At 34.5% G+C, this 20,114-nt stretch overlaps 1 protein-coding gene across 1 annotated transcript in view; it reads left to right on the top strand.

Moving 5' to 3' along the window:
• The window catches only part of CNKSR2 (connector enhancer of kinase suppressor of Ras 2), a 255,852-nt gene that overhangs the window by 88,385 nt on the left and 147,353 nt on the right, over positions 1–20,114 (top strand). The window contains exon 5 of the mRNA XM_046674057.1: positions 7,360–7,401. Coding sequence (XP_046530013.1) covers positions 7,360–7,401 — 42 coding nt within the window. The remainder of the gene's footprint in view (positions 1–7,359; positions 7,402–20,114) is intronic.

Here is a 20,114-nt window from a genome sequence, read left to right as displayed (position 1 = left end):
GTATGTGATGGGTACTTTTGAGTTCCTTTTCATGGCTTTTTTCCATATATTATCCTACAGAGAGTATTGGTTTCATTATACTGTGTTGCTACTGTAGATGTCATCATAGTCTGGAATCTGCTCTTTGCTGAAGGAAAAAAAAAAGTGCAGCATCTGGTTAATAACCGGGAATTAAATCCCTTCATGTTTTCTTCCCAGATATTGCTTTTACTATTATTTGTTTGAAATTCTAGTTAATTGCCTTTCTGTTTTGTAACGGTTGGATTGACTATACTAGATTTCTCTAGACCTGTGCTGCTGTCTAACATGGTTACCACTAGCTGCATGTGGCAATTGAAATGTAAATTTAAATTAAGTAAAATTACAAATTCAGTTCCTCATTTGCACTAGCCACATTTTACGTCTTCAATAGCCACATGTGTCTAATGACTATTGAATTAGGTAGCGCAGACATAGAACATGTTATTATGACTGTTGTTGATATAAGTTTTATTAGATATGTTTCTGTAACACCACTTTCTCTATTTACTCCTGGCCAAGCAACTAACTCTTCCTCCATCTGGCTCCTAAACATAAGCATTGTCTGAGCTTCTGTCCTCACCTATCTTCTCACTATACATAATCTTTTTTGACAAATTTGTTGTTGTTTTTCTCTTGTACCTTTAACTATCACTTCAATGTAAATATCTCCTAGACTGGTCACTATTTTAGATCTAATTCAGCGTTTTGAGCTGCTTGCTGGACAGCTTTGTATAATATGTCCTGTCTCTCAGCCACTTCTAGTTTCACATAACCAAAATATTATATTGTTCTCCCCAAATTCTTACCTCCTGCCCTCTCTACTATGTCATTCATCTGTCTGCTCAGACTTGAACCCCTGGAGTAATGTTTGATGTTCTCCTCCTCATTATTCTCTGTATCTAATGAATCAGTCAACCAGTTCTCTCATTCTTGGCTACATGTACGTCATCCCCCTCTCCTCATCTCCCTTCCCACCATCATAATCTCAGTTCAAGCCCTGATTACGTATCACATTTTCTATTGAAAGAGTGTTCTGACTGATCTCCATGCCTCCAGTTTTTCTCCCTTCCAAATCCACAACTTCTTCCTCATCATTTTCATAAAACATACATTGGATCACATACCTCTCATACTCACACATCTGTGAGCACTCCGTTGTATCAGAGTAAAGTGTGCACTCCTCCATTTTCCCTAGAGATGAAATGTCTACTTTAGGGAGATACATAGCTTTGCAGAGATTCCCTGAGACCTGACACCAAAGTTACTCTTGTAACTAAAGGAAAGGAACAAGAGGAAAAGAACCATGAGAAAAGGAACAAGAGGTGGCTATGGGAGTTGTTAGCCAGACCAGAGAGTTTGAACTCCACTCCCACCCACTCACTGCCAGCACACACACTCACCATTCACATTGCTGTTTAACACCAACTATGGCATGAGGTAAGCTATCCTGACTTCAGCCTCTCCCAAGGGAAAGTAACAAGAAATTGTCAATTGACTGAGTTAAGTTTTTGCTACCCTAGAGGAATGGGGCTTCAAAATAGATTGTTCTAGAAAAAAACAAATTTTATTCCTTTTAAAACCAAAAAGATTTCTCCAGCCTAGCATTGGTAGCTTTCTACAATATGATCCATATTATTTTCTAGGCTTTCTTTTCTACTGCATTCACCCTACGTATCTTATACTCTAGCCAAATTGATCTGCTTACTCCTGATTGTGCCTTTGTTCAGTGTGTTTGCACAATCTGAAATGGTCTTGCCGTGTGAACCCCCAGTTTCCAGATTTAAAAGCTATTTTAAGGCCAGCTAACATATCTCCTCCAGAAGGTCATTCCAGAGTTAACAAGTCAGAAGTTATCTCCCTTTTTATGAGATCTTCTGTTAGCATTTATCTTGTCCACCTTGTATTATTATTTGAATGTTTTCTCTTCCACTAAATAATGATAATGGCCAACAACCAGGTTTAATGTATCTTTGATCACCTTATTGCGCCTGACAGTGAATTGTATTTAGAATATGCCCAAAAAAAATCCTTCTTGGTAAATGGAATTGTGGCTTGAGTAAATAAATGAGTGAATGAATGAGTAGGAGTATAAGACTAATTCATTAAGTGAATTAATCACTTAAGCATATGAAGATGTTTTGATAGCTTAATAATAGAATATTTAAAGTGTTCTATTATTCTATTATTAAAGATAATGGTATAAAGGTACCGTTATCAAAGGTTTGCATAGATGGATCATTTAAATACTACTTGTAAGCAGAACAACATTTTTTATATTATTTGTACAAATATACTATAATTACACTAAAAAGAGACAGATGAAAATTTATAGCATTTGTAACTATAAAGTTCCTTGAAATATAATCGTATATAGAATTAGATACATACACTATTTCTCTTCACTCTCTTTATTTATTCAATATTAATGAACTGTGTATTATTCTTATGACTATATATACTACACAGTTGATGAGAAATTTTACTTGTACTGAGCATTCTGACCCCCTGGTGCTTAAAACTTGTTGATCAAGTATGGAGCATTATATGAAAAGGATAAAGAAGAGATGCAAGTGTTGTTTTGCATGTACAGTAAAAGACAGCATGAGCTACTAAAGAGAAATTTTGAAGTATACATAGAAATTTTTCTATGTATTCTGCTCAGTATTGGAATTGCATCATTGTTTCACAGAAAGGATAACTTGATTATGATCCTGTGTGGGCACATAGCTCATCTGTGGGAGGCTGATTCTGTGCGTACTTTTCTAAGAAGAAAGTGATCAAAATTGAAGAAACACTCCTCGTTTTTATGGAATTTGGTGCATTTAAATATGCATCACATGGTTTGTAGAAGCAATATTTGGAAAAGGATAAAGAAGAGATGCAAGTGTTATTTTGCATGTACAGTAAAAGACGGCATGAGCTACTGACAAGAATTCCTGGGAGTGTATAGTGGCATAACTCTAAATCCAATTTTAAAAACCTAAATTTAATCCTAACCTAAAAACTCGAACGTCAGAGGTGTACCTTTCCAGAGATTGAATAGGTTCATAAAATGTAGCTTTCTCCATATTCAGTGCCATTTTCTTTTTAAAAATTGGGGTTTGATCTTTTGGGAAAAGATTTGGCCCTAAAGTGTTAATAAAACCCACACTTGAGAAGAAAATATTTTAAAATCACATTTTGATGGAAATAAAATAACTTAGTAGTAAAATGAATACCCCAAAGTACCTAGGGCTATTTAAATATTTAGCATGATAAAATGAACTCTATAAAATTATAGCTCAACTAAATAGAACATATTTATTTAATTTCTATTCGTCTCCTCAATATAAAGTAGCAGGTTAATAGGCACTTTTTGTGTCGTTCTGTTTTGTTTTTATTATGCTGTTACTTGCCCTTTGTGAAAGCTTTTGGCTTTCAATAATGAACAGGCTGATTTGGCCAAAAGAAGGTAGAGATACGAACAAGTAGAAGCAGTTATTCAAAGTAGTAAGCTATTAAGAAAAAAAAATAAGTTTACTAGGAGGGAAAAAAGAAAAAAGCAATCAATAAATTGGGGGAACATGTAACCAAAACACAGCTCTGAAGAGCTGAGAACTGTTTAGAGTTAGCCAGTAGATACTATTTTTAAATTAGTTTACTGTTTTATGGATTCTATGTATTTGATCATTGTGGTTTGATTTGATTTGGCATTCTTCTGTTATGTGATATCCTATAAAATGGATTGTGTTTCTCAAAGTACCTTCTTTATCAAAATCATCTTGGGGGCCTCCAGTCCACATCTACTGAAACTGTATTTCTGGGAGTAAACCTGAGAATCTGCATTTTAACCCACTCTCCAAGTGACTCTTACATACATACAGAACCAAAATCTGAAAATTACGGCAGTAGCTTCACTGTGTTTGAGTGTAGTTTCATTGCTTTTGCAGTAAAGCCTTTATTTTCTTTGCCTAAAGACCTACTTTTTCCAAGATCCAATTAAAAGCCTCCTTTCTTGATTTTTTTTAAAGGCAGAGGTAGTTGTTTCCTACCCTGTTCCCCCCAGCCCCATGATCCTGCCTTCATTATAGTAAGTAAGGGTGTCCCAAAAGTCTTAGTGTGGATTTATGCTTTAATAACTTCACGTGTATAAATATGCTACAAACTTACATAAACATCATTTGAAAAATTAATTACTTCAGTTTCTTTTATGATCATTTAGTTTTGTTTATTTCAAATAGTAAGGTTTTAATTTTATTATTTGTATGTGACAATTTTTTAGACCACTGGAAAAATTCAGCTGCTTCAGTCACCTGATATATCTCCCTTAGACTTTGTCTTGTGGGGTCATGTCAGATTCTCAAGGATGTGTCAGTACTTCATTCGCTGAATAATCTGAAGGCTAGGATTACAAATGTAATCCTTTTAGTCACTGAGGAGCAGCAGCTGGTGAAAGTTTTTACAGAGTTTGAAATTTGACTTAAGCAGTGTATGGCACAACACAGTGGTCATGTTGAATTTTAATAAGAAATAGATTAATATTTAAAAAATATAAATAATTGACTTCACTTGTTGATTTGTGTAATTTTGTGACATTTACACTTCTGAAGTTATTGCAACTTAAAACTGTGAAGACTTTGAAATTCTATGTATTTTAACTTATTTGTGTGAATGCCTATCTCCTTAAACTGTGCTTCTCTAAGTCAGGGGCCATGTTTTATTCATCTTTGTAGCCCTAGCACAGTTGATTAATATTTGCTGAATCAGGAGAAAAAGTACATTTATTATACATTGTCCAATTAGTTTAATATATTCAATATTATTGAACTGTTAGTAAATATATTTGGGTATATTTAGTATGTTTATAATCTAGCATCAAACATATTAATATATTTAATATTTAATAATATTTACTGTTTACATCTATTGTTGTTATTATCCTTTTAGATGCTCAAGTTGCTCCATCTTGCCTGTGAGAATCTCATTGTGTTGACTTCTGAGTACTACTGACACAATCCTCTTAGTCTTTAATAGCTTCTTTCTATCTTGAGTCACAGTATAATCCAAGCTCATCATGTACCTTTCCTATCCCTGATCTAGAATCAGCCATTTTCCAGGAAGGCCTAGGAAATGGTATTTGAAGACTACTAACTGTGAGGAGTTCATTTATTACTAGGTTGATCATTGTTTCTATGCCTTTTCAGTGGACAGAGCTAAGAAATTATACATACATTTACATGCATAATATATAAACTCTAGGGTTTTTACTTCTTATATATGTATGTGCTTTCTCCCATGCTAAAATTACTTATCAATGATACCAAGAGTGATAAAATGATAGTATCACATAATGGTTCCGTTGTTTCTTTCTGTAAAATACACACAACAGTTTCAACAAAACAATAACAGAATAACAACAGTACTGTCAGCAGCCAATATAATGACTGAAAATATTATAAGGTTTTATTTAACAGTTCTTTTTGTTATACCCCGCCAGGAATGTGCAAATAAAGTATTATATTTTAAAGAGATTTGAAATAGTTACTCTCTGTGTGATTATTGTATCACTAGCAGGATATACATGTAGATTATATTTACTTTTTTCCTGGAGGAGAATCTTTTTGAAAGTTTGGACATTTAATCATATTCTCTGATTCTGGGAAGGTAGGTAAATAATGAAACTTGGTTCCATTCCAGCTGAAGTAAGCTGTTGAGGCAACATGAGGAAGCTGGGCAACTTCCCAGCTTTTCCCAAATCATCTCTTCCCAGTATTAGTGTGTTTGAAATTATTCTCTAAAATTGGACTCTTCCAAATTCAGATGTAAGTACAAATGCACTTTCCAAATATAAATGTTTTGTCTACACTTTGGCTCCTCTGTACACATAATTCATACTTGATTAGTAAGAGTTGACTTTATGTAAGTATATAGACATAGATATGACTATATTTGTAACAAATTTCTCCTTTGGCACAGGAACCCTTCAGAATGGCAAGGTCCAATGCTTAAGTATTCCTAGTTTGTGAAATGGGATGAGACCTAAATTTAGCTTTAAAAATTTGGCCCCTGATAAGAATATGTACTTCTGACAAGATATAGTGATAAAATGGCATTATCAAAAACTATGTTGAATAAGATTCCTTTTTGTTAAAATTCAGGGAACAAAATGAAATGGACTATCCTTCCTTGAAATGTGCAGTACTGTGGAATATGAATATTTTTTCAAAATTAGATAGCTAAATAATAATTAACTTTATATTTTGAAGTAAAAGTAATTAGCTTAAAATTTTTAAATAATGTTACAGAACAATTCATAGTTACATGTATCTATCATTTACTGTATGCCAGATGCTGTACTAAGCCATTTATCTCATTTTCTCATTTAATCTTAACACCCTTATTAGGTACTACTAATGTTATATCCATTTTATAAATTCTTTGAGGAAACAGAGCCACGACAACACAAAATTTCTAAGCAAAGATCATTTTGCTATATTACTGCTTCTTGTAAGTCTAGCCGTTGCAGGTAAAAAGACAATGGAGATTTTTTAATTTTTTTTATAATTTCAGGGACTCAAATTTAGGCAAGTGTAAACTTAGTGTTTATTAGTAGCATGTCTCAATTTTAAATGCGTAATATATAGCATAGTTTATAGCTTGCAATACTTGAAAATATGAAACTTTTTGAGATTTTGATATGACTGTTGAAATAAATATTGTTTTTCTTAATGTTCTAATCTATAATAAATTAGTATTTGAAATGTTGGAAATATTTCAACAAAATGCATTTATCACATGTAAAAGTTTAGATAGGGAATGGTTACAATAGTTTTTCTAATATTTGTTTTTACATCTGTTTGATGTATATTTTCCTTTATTCTGTGTGTTTAAAATTAGTAAAATTAGAAAATACAGTTAAGCAAAAGTAAGAATATCCCTATATATGGCATTCCAGATTTTTTTAATAAAGACTGGCACCTGAGCTAACATCTGTTGCCAGTCTTCTCTCTTTTTTTTTCTTCCTTCTCCCCAAAGCCCCCCAGTACATAGTTGTATATTGAAGTTGTAGGTCCTTCTTACTCTGCTATGTAGGACACCACCTCAACATGGCTTGATGAGGGGTGCTAGATCTGCGCCTAGGATCTGAACTGGAGAAACCCTGGACTGCCAAAGTGGAGTGTGCGATCTTAACCACTTGGCCATAGGGTCAGCCGTGGCATTCTAGATTTTTTTCCCATTCTTTTTGCTGTTTTTGCTTTAATTGTCAAGACTTTTTTTCAAATGGTAGTACAATTCCTAAGAAAATATTTTAAAAGGATTTTTTTTTAAACTAATGTATGTTTCTTTTTTTTCCCCCAGGATTGTACTGTATATGAAACAGAGAATAAAATTCTTCATGTGGTAAGTGTACTTGGATTTATTTTCATCTTCATTGGAAAACTATTTCTCTGTTTAGCTAGTAATTAAATAAAAAGCTACAGCCTATAAAAAAAGTGAATCCTGTATAATTTCATGGAAAAGTACAAAAGAATCAAAAAGAACAGGTTATATTAGTTATAAACATTCTATTGTATAATAGAAAAATATGATACACTATTTTAAGATTGTAGTATATAGCAAGGTTGGAATATAATAGTCTAGAGAAAAGAGAATTTGAAATCAGAATTTTTCAGTGTTCACCTGTGACAAAAAGAGATCAGAGAAAAGTATTTGGTTATATAACAGGAGTAATTCACCTCTATCGTCATTTGGGAGAAATAGTTCATAAAATAATCAAACTGCCTTTGCTCTGTTTCTGTACTCACCAAATAACCTTCAAATTTTAATTTGGCAATATGTGTTGAATCAATTGATGACTTTGCAGAGATTTTATTTTATTACCGGAAATGAAGTATGAGTACATTATACTTTGTAGAAAGGCATTTCCTTTCTTGTTAATGAACAGTCGCTGCTTTTCTTTGTAAATTCTTTTCTTGGTTGATGCTTATCTGTACTAATAACTTCTTCACCTCTATTAGAAATGAGTGATAGCATAAATAACATTGAAGTTTAGAAATGAATACAATACATTTACTTTGGCAATTACGCATTCCAGCTAGTGAGAATTTAAAGATCCTATCTGATGATGATCAAGACAGTGGATGACATTCACCAATCAGTTCAGCTCAGAAAGCACTTATATTTTCATGTTATCGTTCCACTTCCCTTCCTGGCCTTTGTATGCAAAGATGGTCCAGCCTTCACTAGAAGGTGGTATACTTGAGTTACTTTTCTCACAATAAGAATTATTTTTAAAAAATAATAAAACAGTATACTGTACCACTTGGTATATGATGCTGGAATACTTTCTTTAAACCAAAATTTTCAAAAAAGTATCTTTCCAGATTTCTGGTAGTGAAGAAATCACTTTGAGTCTAAAGAACTATGTCTGAATCCTAATTCTACCACTTTCTGTGTCAGTGACCTTTGTCAAGTGATTTAACTTTTTTTGAGATTTTGTTCTATTTTTATTCCAGGTAAAATTTAACAATTTAATTTTTGTTAATTTTTATTGAGATATGATTGATATATAACACTATATTAGTTTCAAGTGTACAACATAATGATTCGATATTTGTGCGAGACTTTGTCTTAATAAGTAAAATGAAGATATTAATATCTTCCAACTACGATTGTGTATAATCTGATGACCTTCTTTCCAGTTTTTTTATATGCAATAGAAAATAAAAATCCTGAGTTTTGTTAGAACTTGTCTAGAATCAAATTGTAAATTAATTTGCACATTCTCCTTGTTTCTATGATACTTGAATATGTGTACTCATACAACTGAGTAGAGATGACAGTAGGTTGAGCTATGCCCTAGAATATCAACTGTCCCAGCCCAGACCCAATCCCTATATTTTTATTTTGTCTGGAGGGTAGAGGAGGCAGTTGTTGAGAGGAAGGACAGCTTATCACTTGGGAAAATCTGCTATATCATAGGAATTCCACAGGCAATAGAAGCATCAGAGTGCTCTTCATCACCTGGGTAAACTGAGATAGCTCAGGAAAGTTGTGAGGTGTGTCTTTTCCTGAAATAGATCTCTATTTAAGTATGAGTAAAGAAAAAAAAATGGGAAAGAAAAGAGAAAGTATCTTCTCATATAGTAGAAGAAAATCCTTTCCCATGAAGTAAGTTTATTAAGAACATCTCTTGAGGGGCCATCCTGGTGGTGTGGCAGTTAAGTTCACATGCTCTGCTTCAGTGGCCCAGGGTTCACCAGCTTGGATCCTGCGCACAGACCTACATGTATGAAATGGCGTCCCCACATATAAAATGGAGGAAGATGGGCACAGATGTTAGCTCAGGGCCAGTCTTTCTCAGCAAAAAGAGGAGGATTAGCGGCAGATGTTAGCTCAGGGCTAATCTTCCTCAAACAAAAAAGAACATCTATTTAATGTTCTCAATAAGAATCAAAAGAACACTGTTTGCATTAAAATAGAATACCATACTATAAAGACAATAAGACCACTATAAATTGAGCATAAAATGATCTCAGAAAACAGTCTGTAAAACTAAGAACATGGAAATAGAAATTAAACCATGCTGAAAGCAGTAAAAAGCAGATCAGATATTGCAGAAAATTGAAACAGTGAGACACAAGATAAATTTTAATGACACTCAAGATATTTAGTAAATTAATAAAAAGACAAAAAATGAGAGAAGATAATGGCTACAGAGGATAGACTGTGGTTAACCTACCTTTAACTAGTTGTTAGTTTCTGAGGAAGAAAGCAATAGGAAACAATTAAAGATGACAGAATAATATAGGAATAGAAATTTGGAAATTTGGATTATTCAAAGCAGAAAATGTTTTGGAAAGATAATTTCAAGATATTTTCTGATAACATTTTACAATTTCTGTGGCAAGAAGCAACTCTACATTCATTCAACCAGTGGGAAGAGAGAGATAAGAGGTTTTGACTTCAAAGAAACAAAAATTAGATTATATTCAGATGTCTTCTCTGAAACCATAACTTCCAGAAAACAGTAGAACAGAATTCATAAATCTTTGAAGAAAAGTAGTGACCAAAAATGTTTATATCTAACTAAATTATCATTCATGTGTGAAAGCAACAAAAAGATACTTTTAGATCATCAAGATCATTAAAGTATTATTTTGAAAAATAGATTTGAATAAGTTTTCCAGGTAAACGAAGCAAAAGTTGAATTCCGGAATAGGAAAGTTGTGGTAGTAAAGGACTGGAGGTCAACAACAAAACTAGTTGAGATGGTATTTTAGTCCATTCATGCTGCTATAACAAAAATATCATAGACTGAGTGGCTTAAGCAGCAAGCATTTCTCACAGTTCTGGAGGCTGGGCAGTCTAACATAAGGATGCCCCAGATTTGGTGTCCAGTGACGCCCTGCTTCCTGGTTTATAGAGGGTTATGTGGTGGAAGGGGCAAGGGAGCTCTCTGGGGTCTCTTTTATAAGGACACTAATCTTATTCAAGAGGGTTGTGACCTGAACACCTCTCAGACGCTCCAGATACTATCACATTGGCGATTACGTTTCAGTGTATGGATTTGGGGGAGACACAAACATTGAGTCTATAACAGATGATGAGGAATAAAAAAGTGTATGAATGCTAACTACTGTTTTTAAAATGAGGGTTGTTAATGACAAATTAAAAAAGATAATACAAATATCATTGGATTTACATGTTTTAAAGAGACAAGCTCTGCATTCCTAAATTAAATCACAAAGACTACAGTTACCGTCCAGTGGCAATTATCCTCAGAAAACAAGGATTTCCTATAAAATAGTAATGAAATACAAATTTTGACCTATCAATTCATAAACACAAACACGTACACACATAATAACCACACTGAAAGTATCCAAATGGTGATGATTATCTGAGGAAATTAGAATGGACATACTTTACTGCTAGGCATGTACATTCATTAAATCTTTCTAAGTATTAGGCAATTTCAAGGCTCAAAAACATTAATACTAACATTTATGTAGTATTTATAATATGCCTCAGGCACTATTTTAACAGCTATGTATGAACTGACTTATTTGGTCTTCATAACAACCTTATGATTATATGTTTTATTGCTATCATCTCCATTTACAGATCAGAAAACTGAAGCACAGAGAGGTTAGGTGACTTCCCAAAGTGATACAGTTGGAAAGGATTTAAGAGAGGATTTTAATTCAGGCCGCCTGGCTCCAGAGTCCATATTCCTATACTATCTTGGGAATCTTGTATAAAAATAAATTCTAAAACCCAATAACATTTTCTGTAGAAAGTGTTTATAGCAGCATTATACATAAAAATGATGTAGAGGAGGAAGAACATTTCCTCTACCCTCTCTAGGTCCTTCTGGCTGGCCTAAGAATTAAATTGACATGAGACAGAATAACAGGAAAAAACCAAACAAAGCTTTATGACATGTATACATGGGAGAAACCCAGGAAAACTGAGCAACTCGCCAGAATGGCTGAGGTCGCCACCTTAAATACCATTTTTAGCTAAAGACAAAGGAAGATGTTGGGGCTAGTGGTTTGGGACTTCAAGGGAGAGAAAGGCAATTTCCCTGGATATGGAAATGCAAATGGGCCAACTATAGACAATGTGACCTGAGAGACACGTTTTATATTAGGTTATGGTTATCTTCTGGTATTAGCTCCTTTCTGGAACATGCCTTCTATTTTAAATTCTTTTAGGCGTTTGGGGGTGAAAGTCAGAGTTTCTTTCAGAGTCTTTTGTTCTTAAAAATAATCAAGCCAAGGGGACACATTTTGGGGTGGCCAATTCTGATCCCCACAATGAAAAATAAGAAAGAGTAGGGTAATGCATCAGTAAACTATGATGCGTTCACAGGAGGAAATATTTGCTATTCATGGTTACTATTTGATATTATATTTATGACTATATAATTTATGATTAAATTATACTTATGAATATACCTAAAATATTTATGTGCCACTGTTAAAGGAAAGATTCTAAATGGTGATGTTAGGTAAAAACCAGATTAAAATCATTATAAACACAGAATAAATCATCACTGTTGAAAATTTAAAAAGAAAATGTTCTATATTAATTTTTATTGTGCTTGGTAAGATAATAACTGAGTTTTTTGTTGTTTCAAGTATCTTCCCAATTTTACTCAATTAGTTTGCATTGTTTTTATAATGAAAAATTGTAAAAGTGTATACTTATTCTATTATATTTATAATCCTGATGAGTTTTAATGGATAATTTTATGGTACATATAGTGAAATAGTCAAAAGTGGGACTTGGTGTGGTGGTTAAGTTCCTGCATTCTGCTTTGGTGGCCCGGGGTTTGCAGGTTCGGATCCTGGGTGCAGACCTGGCACCACTCATCAAGCCCTGCTGTGGCAGCATTGCACATAAGGCAGAGGAAGTTGGCACAGATGTTAGCTCAGGGACAATCTTTCTGACAAAGAAATAAAAGTAAGCCGAAGAGACACATTTTGGGTGGCCAATTCTGATCCCCCACAACTCCAATGAACAAAAAGCTGAGTAGAAAAGGGGATAGGGTGGTTGCAGTGGTGCACAGAGATGTTTGTTAATATGAAATGTGAGAATGAATAAAAGGAGACTGGACAACTTGGGTGTCCTTGGAATTTGCCACTAAATATAATGGAACAGATGGCAGGGTGCAGCCATAAAGGACAAAAGGAAGTGCAGACAATCAATGTACTATATGTCTGAGTGATTGACTTATGATAAATAGTAATATAGTTCACCTCTATTGATCTGATATTTCCCTCTCAGTTAGGCTTTGTCCTTGATTGCACATTCCCTGGCCTGTTGGAGCCTATCTGTTTGTACTCTCCACAAATCCTTGTTTGATACAGTAAATCAGTTATAGAGAATCTGTTCTCTTCAGTTCTGTACCCTGCTTTGTCCTCACTCCCACCTTTCACTGAAGTCTTTGAATCTGGAGAGAGAAGCACTCCTGAGAAGCCATTTCAGACCTTGTGCGGTAGCCGACTTACTCTGCTTGTCACAGCCCTGCTGCTCTCGTTGGTGAACCTGGAACACTTGTCAGCTTTGATAAACTCATGGAAATCCCAGGCCAGGCATGATCATTAAAGCCACATTGTTTGCATCAGTTTGTACTGAGCTCAGATACACCTTTTGCATTAACCAACAGTGTGGTCTTGTATATGGCACTTGCTTTGTACTAGCATTTTACCCCTGTGGGTTTTATAAAGATAATGGGAGGAATAAATACAGTGAATGCCTATTGTATTATTTTAGTGTTAAGATTGTCTTTCACTTGTATGGTACTTTACAATTTACAGGACGTTCTCAGGAATGCTCTCTCTTCTCTCTCTCTTTTCTCTACAAGCTATTTTTTTTCCTTTACTTATTTAGGTTTGATCATGAATTAGTCTTATTTGTCATGTTAACTATTAGTTTTATTTCACAAACACTGTGTAATTTTTTTCTGTCTTTAAATGTATGAGTTCTTTACTCCTAAACTCCATCTGGGCTGAGATTATTGTGCCTTTTCTGCTATGTAGACTAGAAATGGCTGCAACTGCACAGAACCAACAGTTAGGTCTAAGGGAAGAGCCTGGAGGAGAAAATAAAGAGCTCATTTTAGACTTTGCCCCACCGTCTGTATCATATCATTTATGTAAGGATAGGTTTCCTCTCCTAATCGCCCAAAACCTTCAGGATGTAAGTATAAGGATAGCAGCATGCCCTTAATAAAATAAAAGTGATCATATTAATATTTTATCTCTAGAGATTTCTTGAAAATATGATACTCTAATGACTTGGTAAAAATAATTTTATATTTGTCTTCAGAAGGTCCCTGATGCTGTGAAAATGCAGCTTTGCCAGTTATAGCTAGACTTGCCTCTTAAAGCTGTGGTCTTGGGCCATTGCAAACTGATGGTTTTTTTTTTTTTTTTCAGTATGGTTGACATTTTGGTTGTAACTGTAGCATTTGAGCATACAAATTAAGGTCAATTTCATTAAAACATGAATTCTAATACTGAGTTTTGTAGATGGAAAGCATTAAAATGCTTCTTTATGTTCAGAGTTAATGTGATCCTTCTGTCTTAGCCTTCTTTGCTATCTTTGTAATCACCCTAAAGAAGCATGCTAACACTATTACTGAAATAGGCATGGATTCTTGATTGTTGTTATTAGAGTATCTTCAGGTTTTGACACTTTGGTGGCTAATTGCCTTATAAATTATTTTAACTCTAAATTAACTTCTCCACAACTGATGTCTCATGCAGGAAAGAAGAAATCCAGATAGAATATGATGGAGATAGAAAATATTTGTCTTTTCTGCGACAGAAAGAAAGCATGGATATATGCTAAAGGGAATGTAGCCATACATGACGAATTAAAATAATCTGTTTTAGTGTGTCTTATTATGATCTGGATAGAGAATATGTAAGTTGGCATATTTATATGGGTGTTCTTGCTAACATTACATTTGCTGAACACATTATACGTTGTAAAATGTTTTCATATTCAGACTAACTCTGAGCACACAATCCTTGTTCTCTATTTGTTTTTGTTGGGGAATCAAGTGAGGCATAGAAATGTAGTAGAAAGAGCACCAGTTTGAGAGTTAAAAAGATTTGATGTCCTGACCGTATTCTGACACTTACTAACTGTGAACAACTAAATTGGCCTAAGTTGGGGGATTGGAGTATCTGTGATTTCTAAGGTCTAAATGCCATAATTCTTCAGTGAGTAACTCACAAAATCAGTATGAAACAGTATGGCCACATAAAGTGCTAAATTGAAGGACTATCTTTACCTGAGATCTTTATGTTATCAAAGACACTATAGTTTTTTTTAAACTACAGTTATAGTCACTGTAAATGTAAAGATTTCTTCAACAAGGCAGTTGAATCAGCCCGGAGACAGAAATCATGTGGTAACTTAAACAAGGAAAGTTTAATCTAAATAGGTGTTAAACAATGAGTACCTGTACAGCTGTAAAGAGACTGTAAAGCATAACCTAGGACTGGGTAGAGTACCCAAGGAAGGACGGCTTGTAGGAGGACACCTTGCCCCAGGCTGAGCGTCAGAATTCATTGAAGCAGTGGGGTTGCAACTCCACTGGGTTGCCTAAGCCAGAGCTGGTCCATACTTGCCAGGCAAGCAGGAAACAACCTTCCAGGATGCAGGCAAGTGATGCTGGTGGGAGGGCTCATAGAGAGAGTGGGGTGCTACTATGGGTATGAGGCTGAGAGGGCCCCAAGATGGTGGTCATTGAGCCCAGGCTGAGGCTACGATATCACTGAGGGATTATGTGGTCTTGGCACCACTGGATGTCCCCACACATGGACGCCACTGATGGACCATGCAGCAGGAGCAACAAAAAGCAGAACTGCTTGCAGCACAAGGGAACTTGGAAGAGAAGCCTCCTTCCCCCTGCAGTGTCCCTCCAGTGCCCTCTGCTGACAGAAACTTAATGTCGTGCTCACTGTAATGCAGAAATGCTTGGAGAGTCCTGTCCATTATCAAAGAGCAAGCACTGAAGGGTGAATTTGGAGCTCAGAGCCAATAAATTCATAACTGGCACAGTGTGATTAGCTCTTTTCTCCATAAAACCGCATATGGCAACTTTGAATTTCTCGACTATAAGTGAAGACGTTGCTCCCAGGTCTCTGCTATTTGTTGCCTATTTGCTCATAAACTGTATATATAGTGCCTGGATTTTCCAGAAGCTCATCCAACTGTAATGAACTGCTCCCTTCTTGCTCTTTGAGTGTAAAGCAAGGTGAAATCATTTTCCTAATAACCTATATCTTTGTTGAGCCACTAGTATGTCCAGACCCTTATTAATCTTGAGTCTGGAAAGTAGCATGCCCTCTAATGAGTGCTTGCTCATCTGCCTTGGGAGCCACTGCAAGCCTCCCTAGCTCTGTTTCCTGGCCCTTAGAGAGCAGGCAAATAGAATGGATATTTTCTCAGATCTAGTTCTGGTTTCCAGCTGACTAGTTCCCTATCAAAAATCAGAGGAGTGGTGGAGCCTCTTGTTCCAACTTCAATTCAGACTGATGGATGTCTCAGGGTAGTAGTTGGAAGTAGGTTGGAAGTGTCATGGGTCCACTTCTTGCTCATCAAAACAGGTATAATTTGGGGACTGATATTCTCTCACTGTTTGGTACTGTCCTCATCATTCTTAGATGATCATTATTTTAAAGTGTTATTGTTTCTTTTCTGTTATCAGGAACACAAGGGCAGCAGGCTTCATGTCAGTGTTGTTAAGGACAAAGCCAAATACTTTACCAGAAACGCTGTCCCAGGTTGTGAAATCCTTGAGCATAGTAGTTGGCTTTTGAATCATGTAGCAGATGCTCAGTGATTGCTGAATTAATGAATGACTTAATGGTGGTGGTGGTTTCTTCTCATTTTGCTAATTGTTATTTTTGTGGTTTTTTCCACATCATCAGAGTTTGAAACCTAAAGGGATTGCAAAGTTTTCTAGACCTTGTTGAAATGAAGTTTATATGTCCTTTATTTATTTGCAACTATAGTTGCTTTCTGAGGCTATTTGAAACTCTCAGTGTTTGCTGTATACAGATACAATTTTTACATTGGATTAAATTGAAATTTTATTCTTTTCTATTTTTTAAGTTTAAAAAATTGCTCAATTCTCTTTACTCAAATGAGCAAGAAATTCTTCCTGTGTTGAGGAATATGAATATAGAATAATGCTTTTGAATACTAATTTAAATTCTGTTTGTGAATTTTACTCTTTCCCAGTTACCTATGACAGTTTACTCCTTGTGTCTCGTTAGGGAACCATGATATTTCGAAGTACAAAATTGCTAGCTCAACAGAGATCTGATAAGTACTAAGATACCAAGAATACTATATTTCTGAATGAAGCGTATATCATTTAGAGTTATCACAATTTAGTAACAGAATAAATGTGTACTATTTTATAAAAATGAAGCATCTCTTATACACCAAATACAATGTAAATATTATCCTAAATTGGCACAGGGTTGTATGATTTATAATATTGAATTATATTAGTATATGAGCCAAACAATAAAATAAAAACATACTCTGTCCTCTACACTATTTTAATTGAAATATTATTTATATTAATAACTATTTTAATGTGTACATGGTATTTATCAAAATAAAACTTTTGTTACTATTTTTCCATGTTATTGATAATAAACCTGAAGTATTTAAGCTGTACTTAAATTGTAGCTTTCACCTCACTGTTGCCATCTTAAAATGTTTATCCATTTGTTTGTTGTTTTCTTGGTTTATCATGGTTTTATACTCTTTTCCCTTGTATTTATGTATATACCCCAAAGTAGAACTTTCCTTTTGTAAAACCTTTTGTTAAGCTTATGAGTCTGAAGTTCTTTCTTATGTCAAATGAATTTCTGATTTTTTAGTCTAAAGATACTTCCGTTCATTTCCTTCAATATACTCAGAAGAATAACTGACCGATATTCCACTTACTTAGAAAAACATAAATAAAGATATTTTAAGCAGCCCAATCATGTCTGAGTACGCTCCCAAGCTATGGAGGCTATCATTAAGACCTCTTTCCTATCCCTTAGCTTTTCACTATTGTTTGTACTTAGACACTTTCTCCATTTCCTTTTTAAAATACAATAGCTGAAACTTCACATATTAATCTAAAAAGAGTCTGATAAACTTAGCAATAATGAAAGAATGCTGTTATTGGTTAGTATATTAACATGGGGTTGCTGTTTTTTAAATCTCCACAATGACTAAAATGTGGCTTTTGCAATTGTTTTAAAACCATTACTTATTTTATACTCAACATGCTGTGCTCAGATCTTTTTCCCTTTAGAAATTTTAGATTTGGGTGAACTAGCCATACATACATATATATGCGCAAATACATGTAAAGTAGTATGTATATAGAACAGAATATGAAAACTTTCCATTTCATGTTGAGAATATGCTCTATTAATTATATTAATTCACATTTGAAATTAACATAACTAGAGGGAAAAATCACAACACCATTCAGTCTGGCCCATGACACTCTTCTGTTTTAAAAGGTTCTTAAGTCATAGCTAGCCCAGTCTGTTAACTGCTATTCAGTCTCTAATCCTTTGTCACCTTCTTCAATAGCTTATAACAGAATCCACAGGGTCAGTTATAATACTCGTTGCCATTTTATGTTCCCTTTAGCATTATTAAAGGCATATTATTTACTATAATTTTAGGTTCAAAATTTTCCTTCTGTTTTTAGAACCAACGATGAATAGAATTTAAAATCCATTAGTAGAAATATTGCAAAATAGCAGAAGAATCTCCTTTATACAAGGGGTTACCAGTCATATTCTAGCTAGAATAGTTGTCCTTTTGCTGCTAAAATTGCTTTAAGTTTTCCCAGTGAGCTGTGTCTTTCACAGTCTCACATCTGCTACTCCTTAACTAAACTGCATTCTAAATTTCAAGAACACTTGCAGGCTCGCCTTATATTTCATTATACAGTGTAGTTTAAATGTGTTATATAACATCTATTGTATACAGACATTGATTTTAAACAATACAAAATGAAATTGATCAAAAACAAGTTGAGATTTAAAGATTGAAATAAGAGATACAAGCACAAAACGATTAAAAATTTAAGTCCTTCTTCTGCCCAGGCAGTGACCTTGATCTATTTATTTAGTCTTGCTTTCTCATCTGCTAAACTGACTATCATAATACCTATTTCAGGAAGTTGTTATAAGAATATATGAGATCACGAATATGAATTGGTTAGCATTGTGCCAGACACCTAGTAGGTGCTCTTATAGGGTTGATGTTAACTTATAATAATGTATTTTTCTTGCTATATTATAGTTTTCTTTTTCTAGAGTACACTGTCAGGTAGCAATAGATAATGCTGTATTTTAAAATGATAACATAATATCAAACGATTTTACTGAATGAACAAATTTACTTTTTACAGGAATGTGTTAACTTCCCTGAATCTTTGCCATAGTACTCTTAAAGTGGTTTCCTGCAGTGGCTTGATGTATGATGCAATAATGAGAGTAGAATTAGCCGGTAAAGCCAGGCCATTTTATACCCCTTCTAATTGGCTTATTTAGTCAAGTGCCAAATGCTGCAATATGAAGGTTCTAGTACATTATCTCTAAAACAGGCAGCAGGCTCTAGTAGAGTTTCTTTTCTAAGTCTTTCTATTATTTTTTTCAAGATCTTTAATCTGTTAAATCCTGATAGCTTTGCTGGTAAAGTCAGTGTTTTCCTCATCTTTTGTATTCCCAGCAGACTTAGCACATAGCAGGCATTTGGCAAACAAAACTACTCAAGAAGAATCTGAAAAAATGGTTTACAACTTAATACGGTGGATTTAATTGGTATTTTCTTTTTGGTAAAAACGTCTACTGTCTAGTATTTCTGCCTTCCCTCCTCCTACCCCACTTCTAAGTGCTTCCAATGCCCAAATAGAAGAGCTACTTTGCTCATTACCGGTGTGTATATGAGGCCCTGAATGTTGTAATGCACACATGTTGAGCCATTTATATACCTCCATTACCTTCCTATTTATTTATACATTGGAATCTTGAAATATGCTTCAATTTGTAGAAACCACAAAGGGTTCTTTTTAGCATACTGACTTATAGTAACGTTCAGATTATCATGTAATCCAAGTATCCTATGTAGAAACTCTTTAAAGTTAACAATGTCATCTCCTCCCTTGAGATAAAGAGAAAATAAGAATGAAAATGTAATCACATGTGGGAGGAAAGGAATAGTTAAAAGGTTTAAGTCTGCCCCAAAGTGTTTTTCTTCCTGTCAAACAGCAGTAATTTGAACTGCAGCCAGGTTTTGTATGTTAACTGCTGCCGTTCTGTCCTTTTCTCCATGGCTGCTGATAAATATCTTTAAGAGGAATTTAAAAAGAAAACACAGACACAGAGACTGGGGTCCCGGGATGGGCTACATAATATGTGAGACCCAGTGCAAAATGAAAATGTTGAGCCCCTTGTTCAAAAACAGTTGAGAATTCCAAGACAGCCACAGCAGAGCATAATACTGAGTGCAGCCCTTGTGCGACTGCACATAAGCTGGCCCTGGAGGTTTCCCTATTTCTG

The sequence above is a fragment of the Equus quagga genome, chromosome 10 (assembly GCF_021613505.1).
Source record: "Equus quagga isolate Etosha38 chromosome 10, UCLA_HA_Equagga_1.0, whole genome shotgun sequence".
NCBI classification, from domain to species: domain Eukaryota; kingdom Metazoa; phylum Chordata; class Mammalia; order Perissodactyla; family Equidae; genus Equus; species Equus quagga.
The sequence above is the reverse complement of the archived record's forward strand: the minus strand, read 5'-3'. Positions and strand labels throughout refer to the sequence as shown.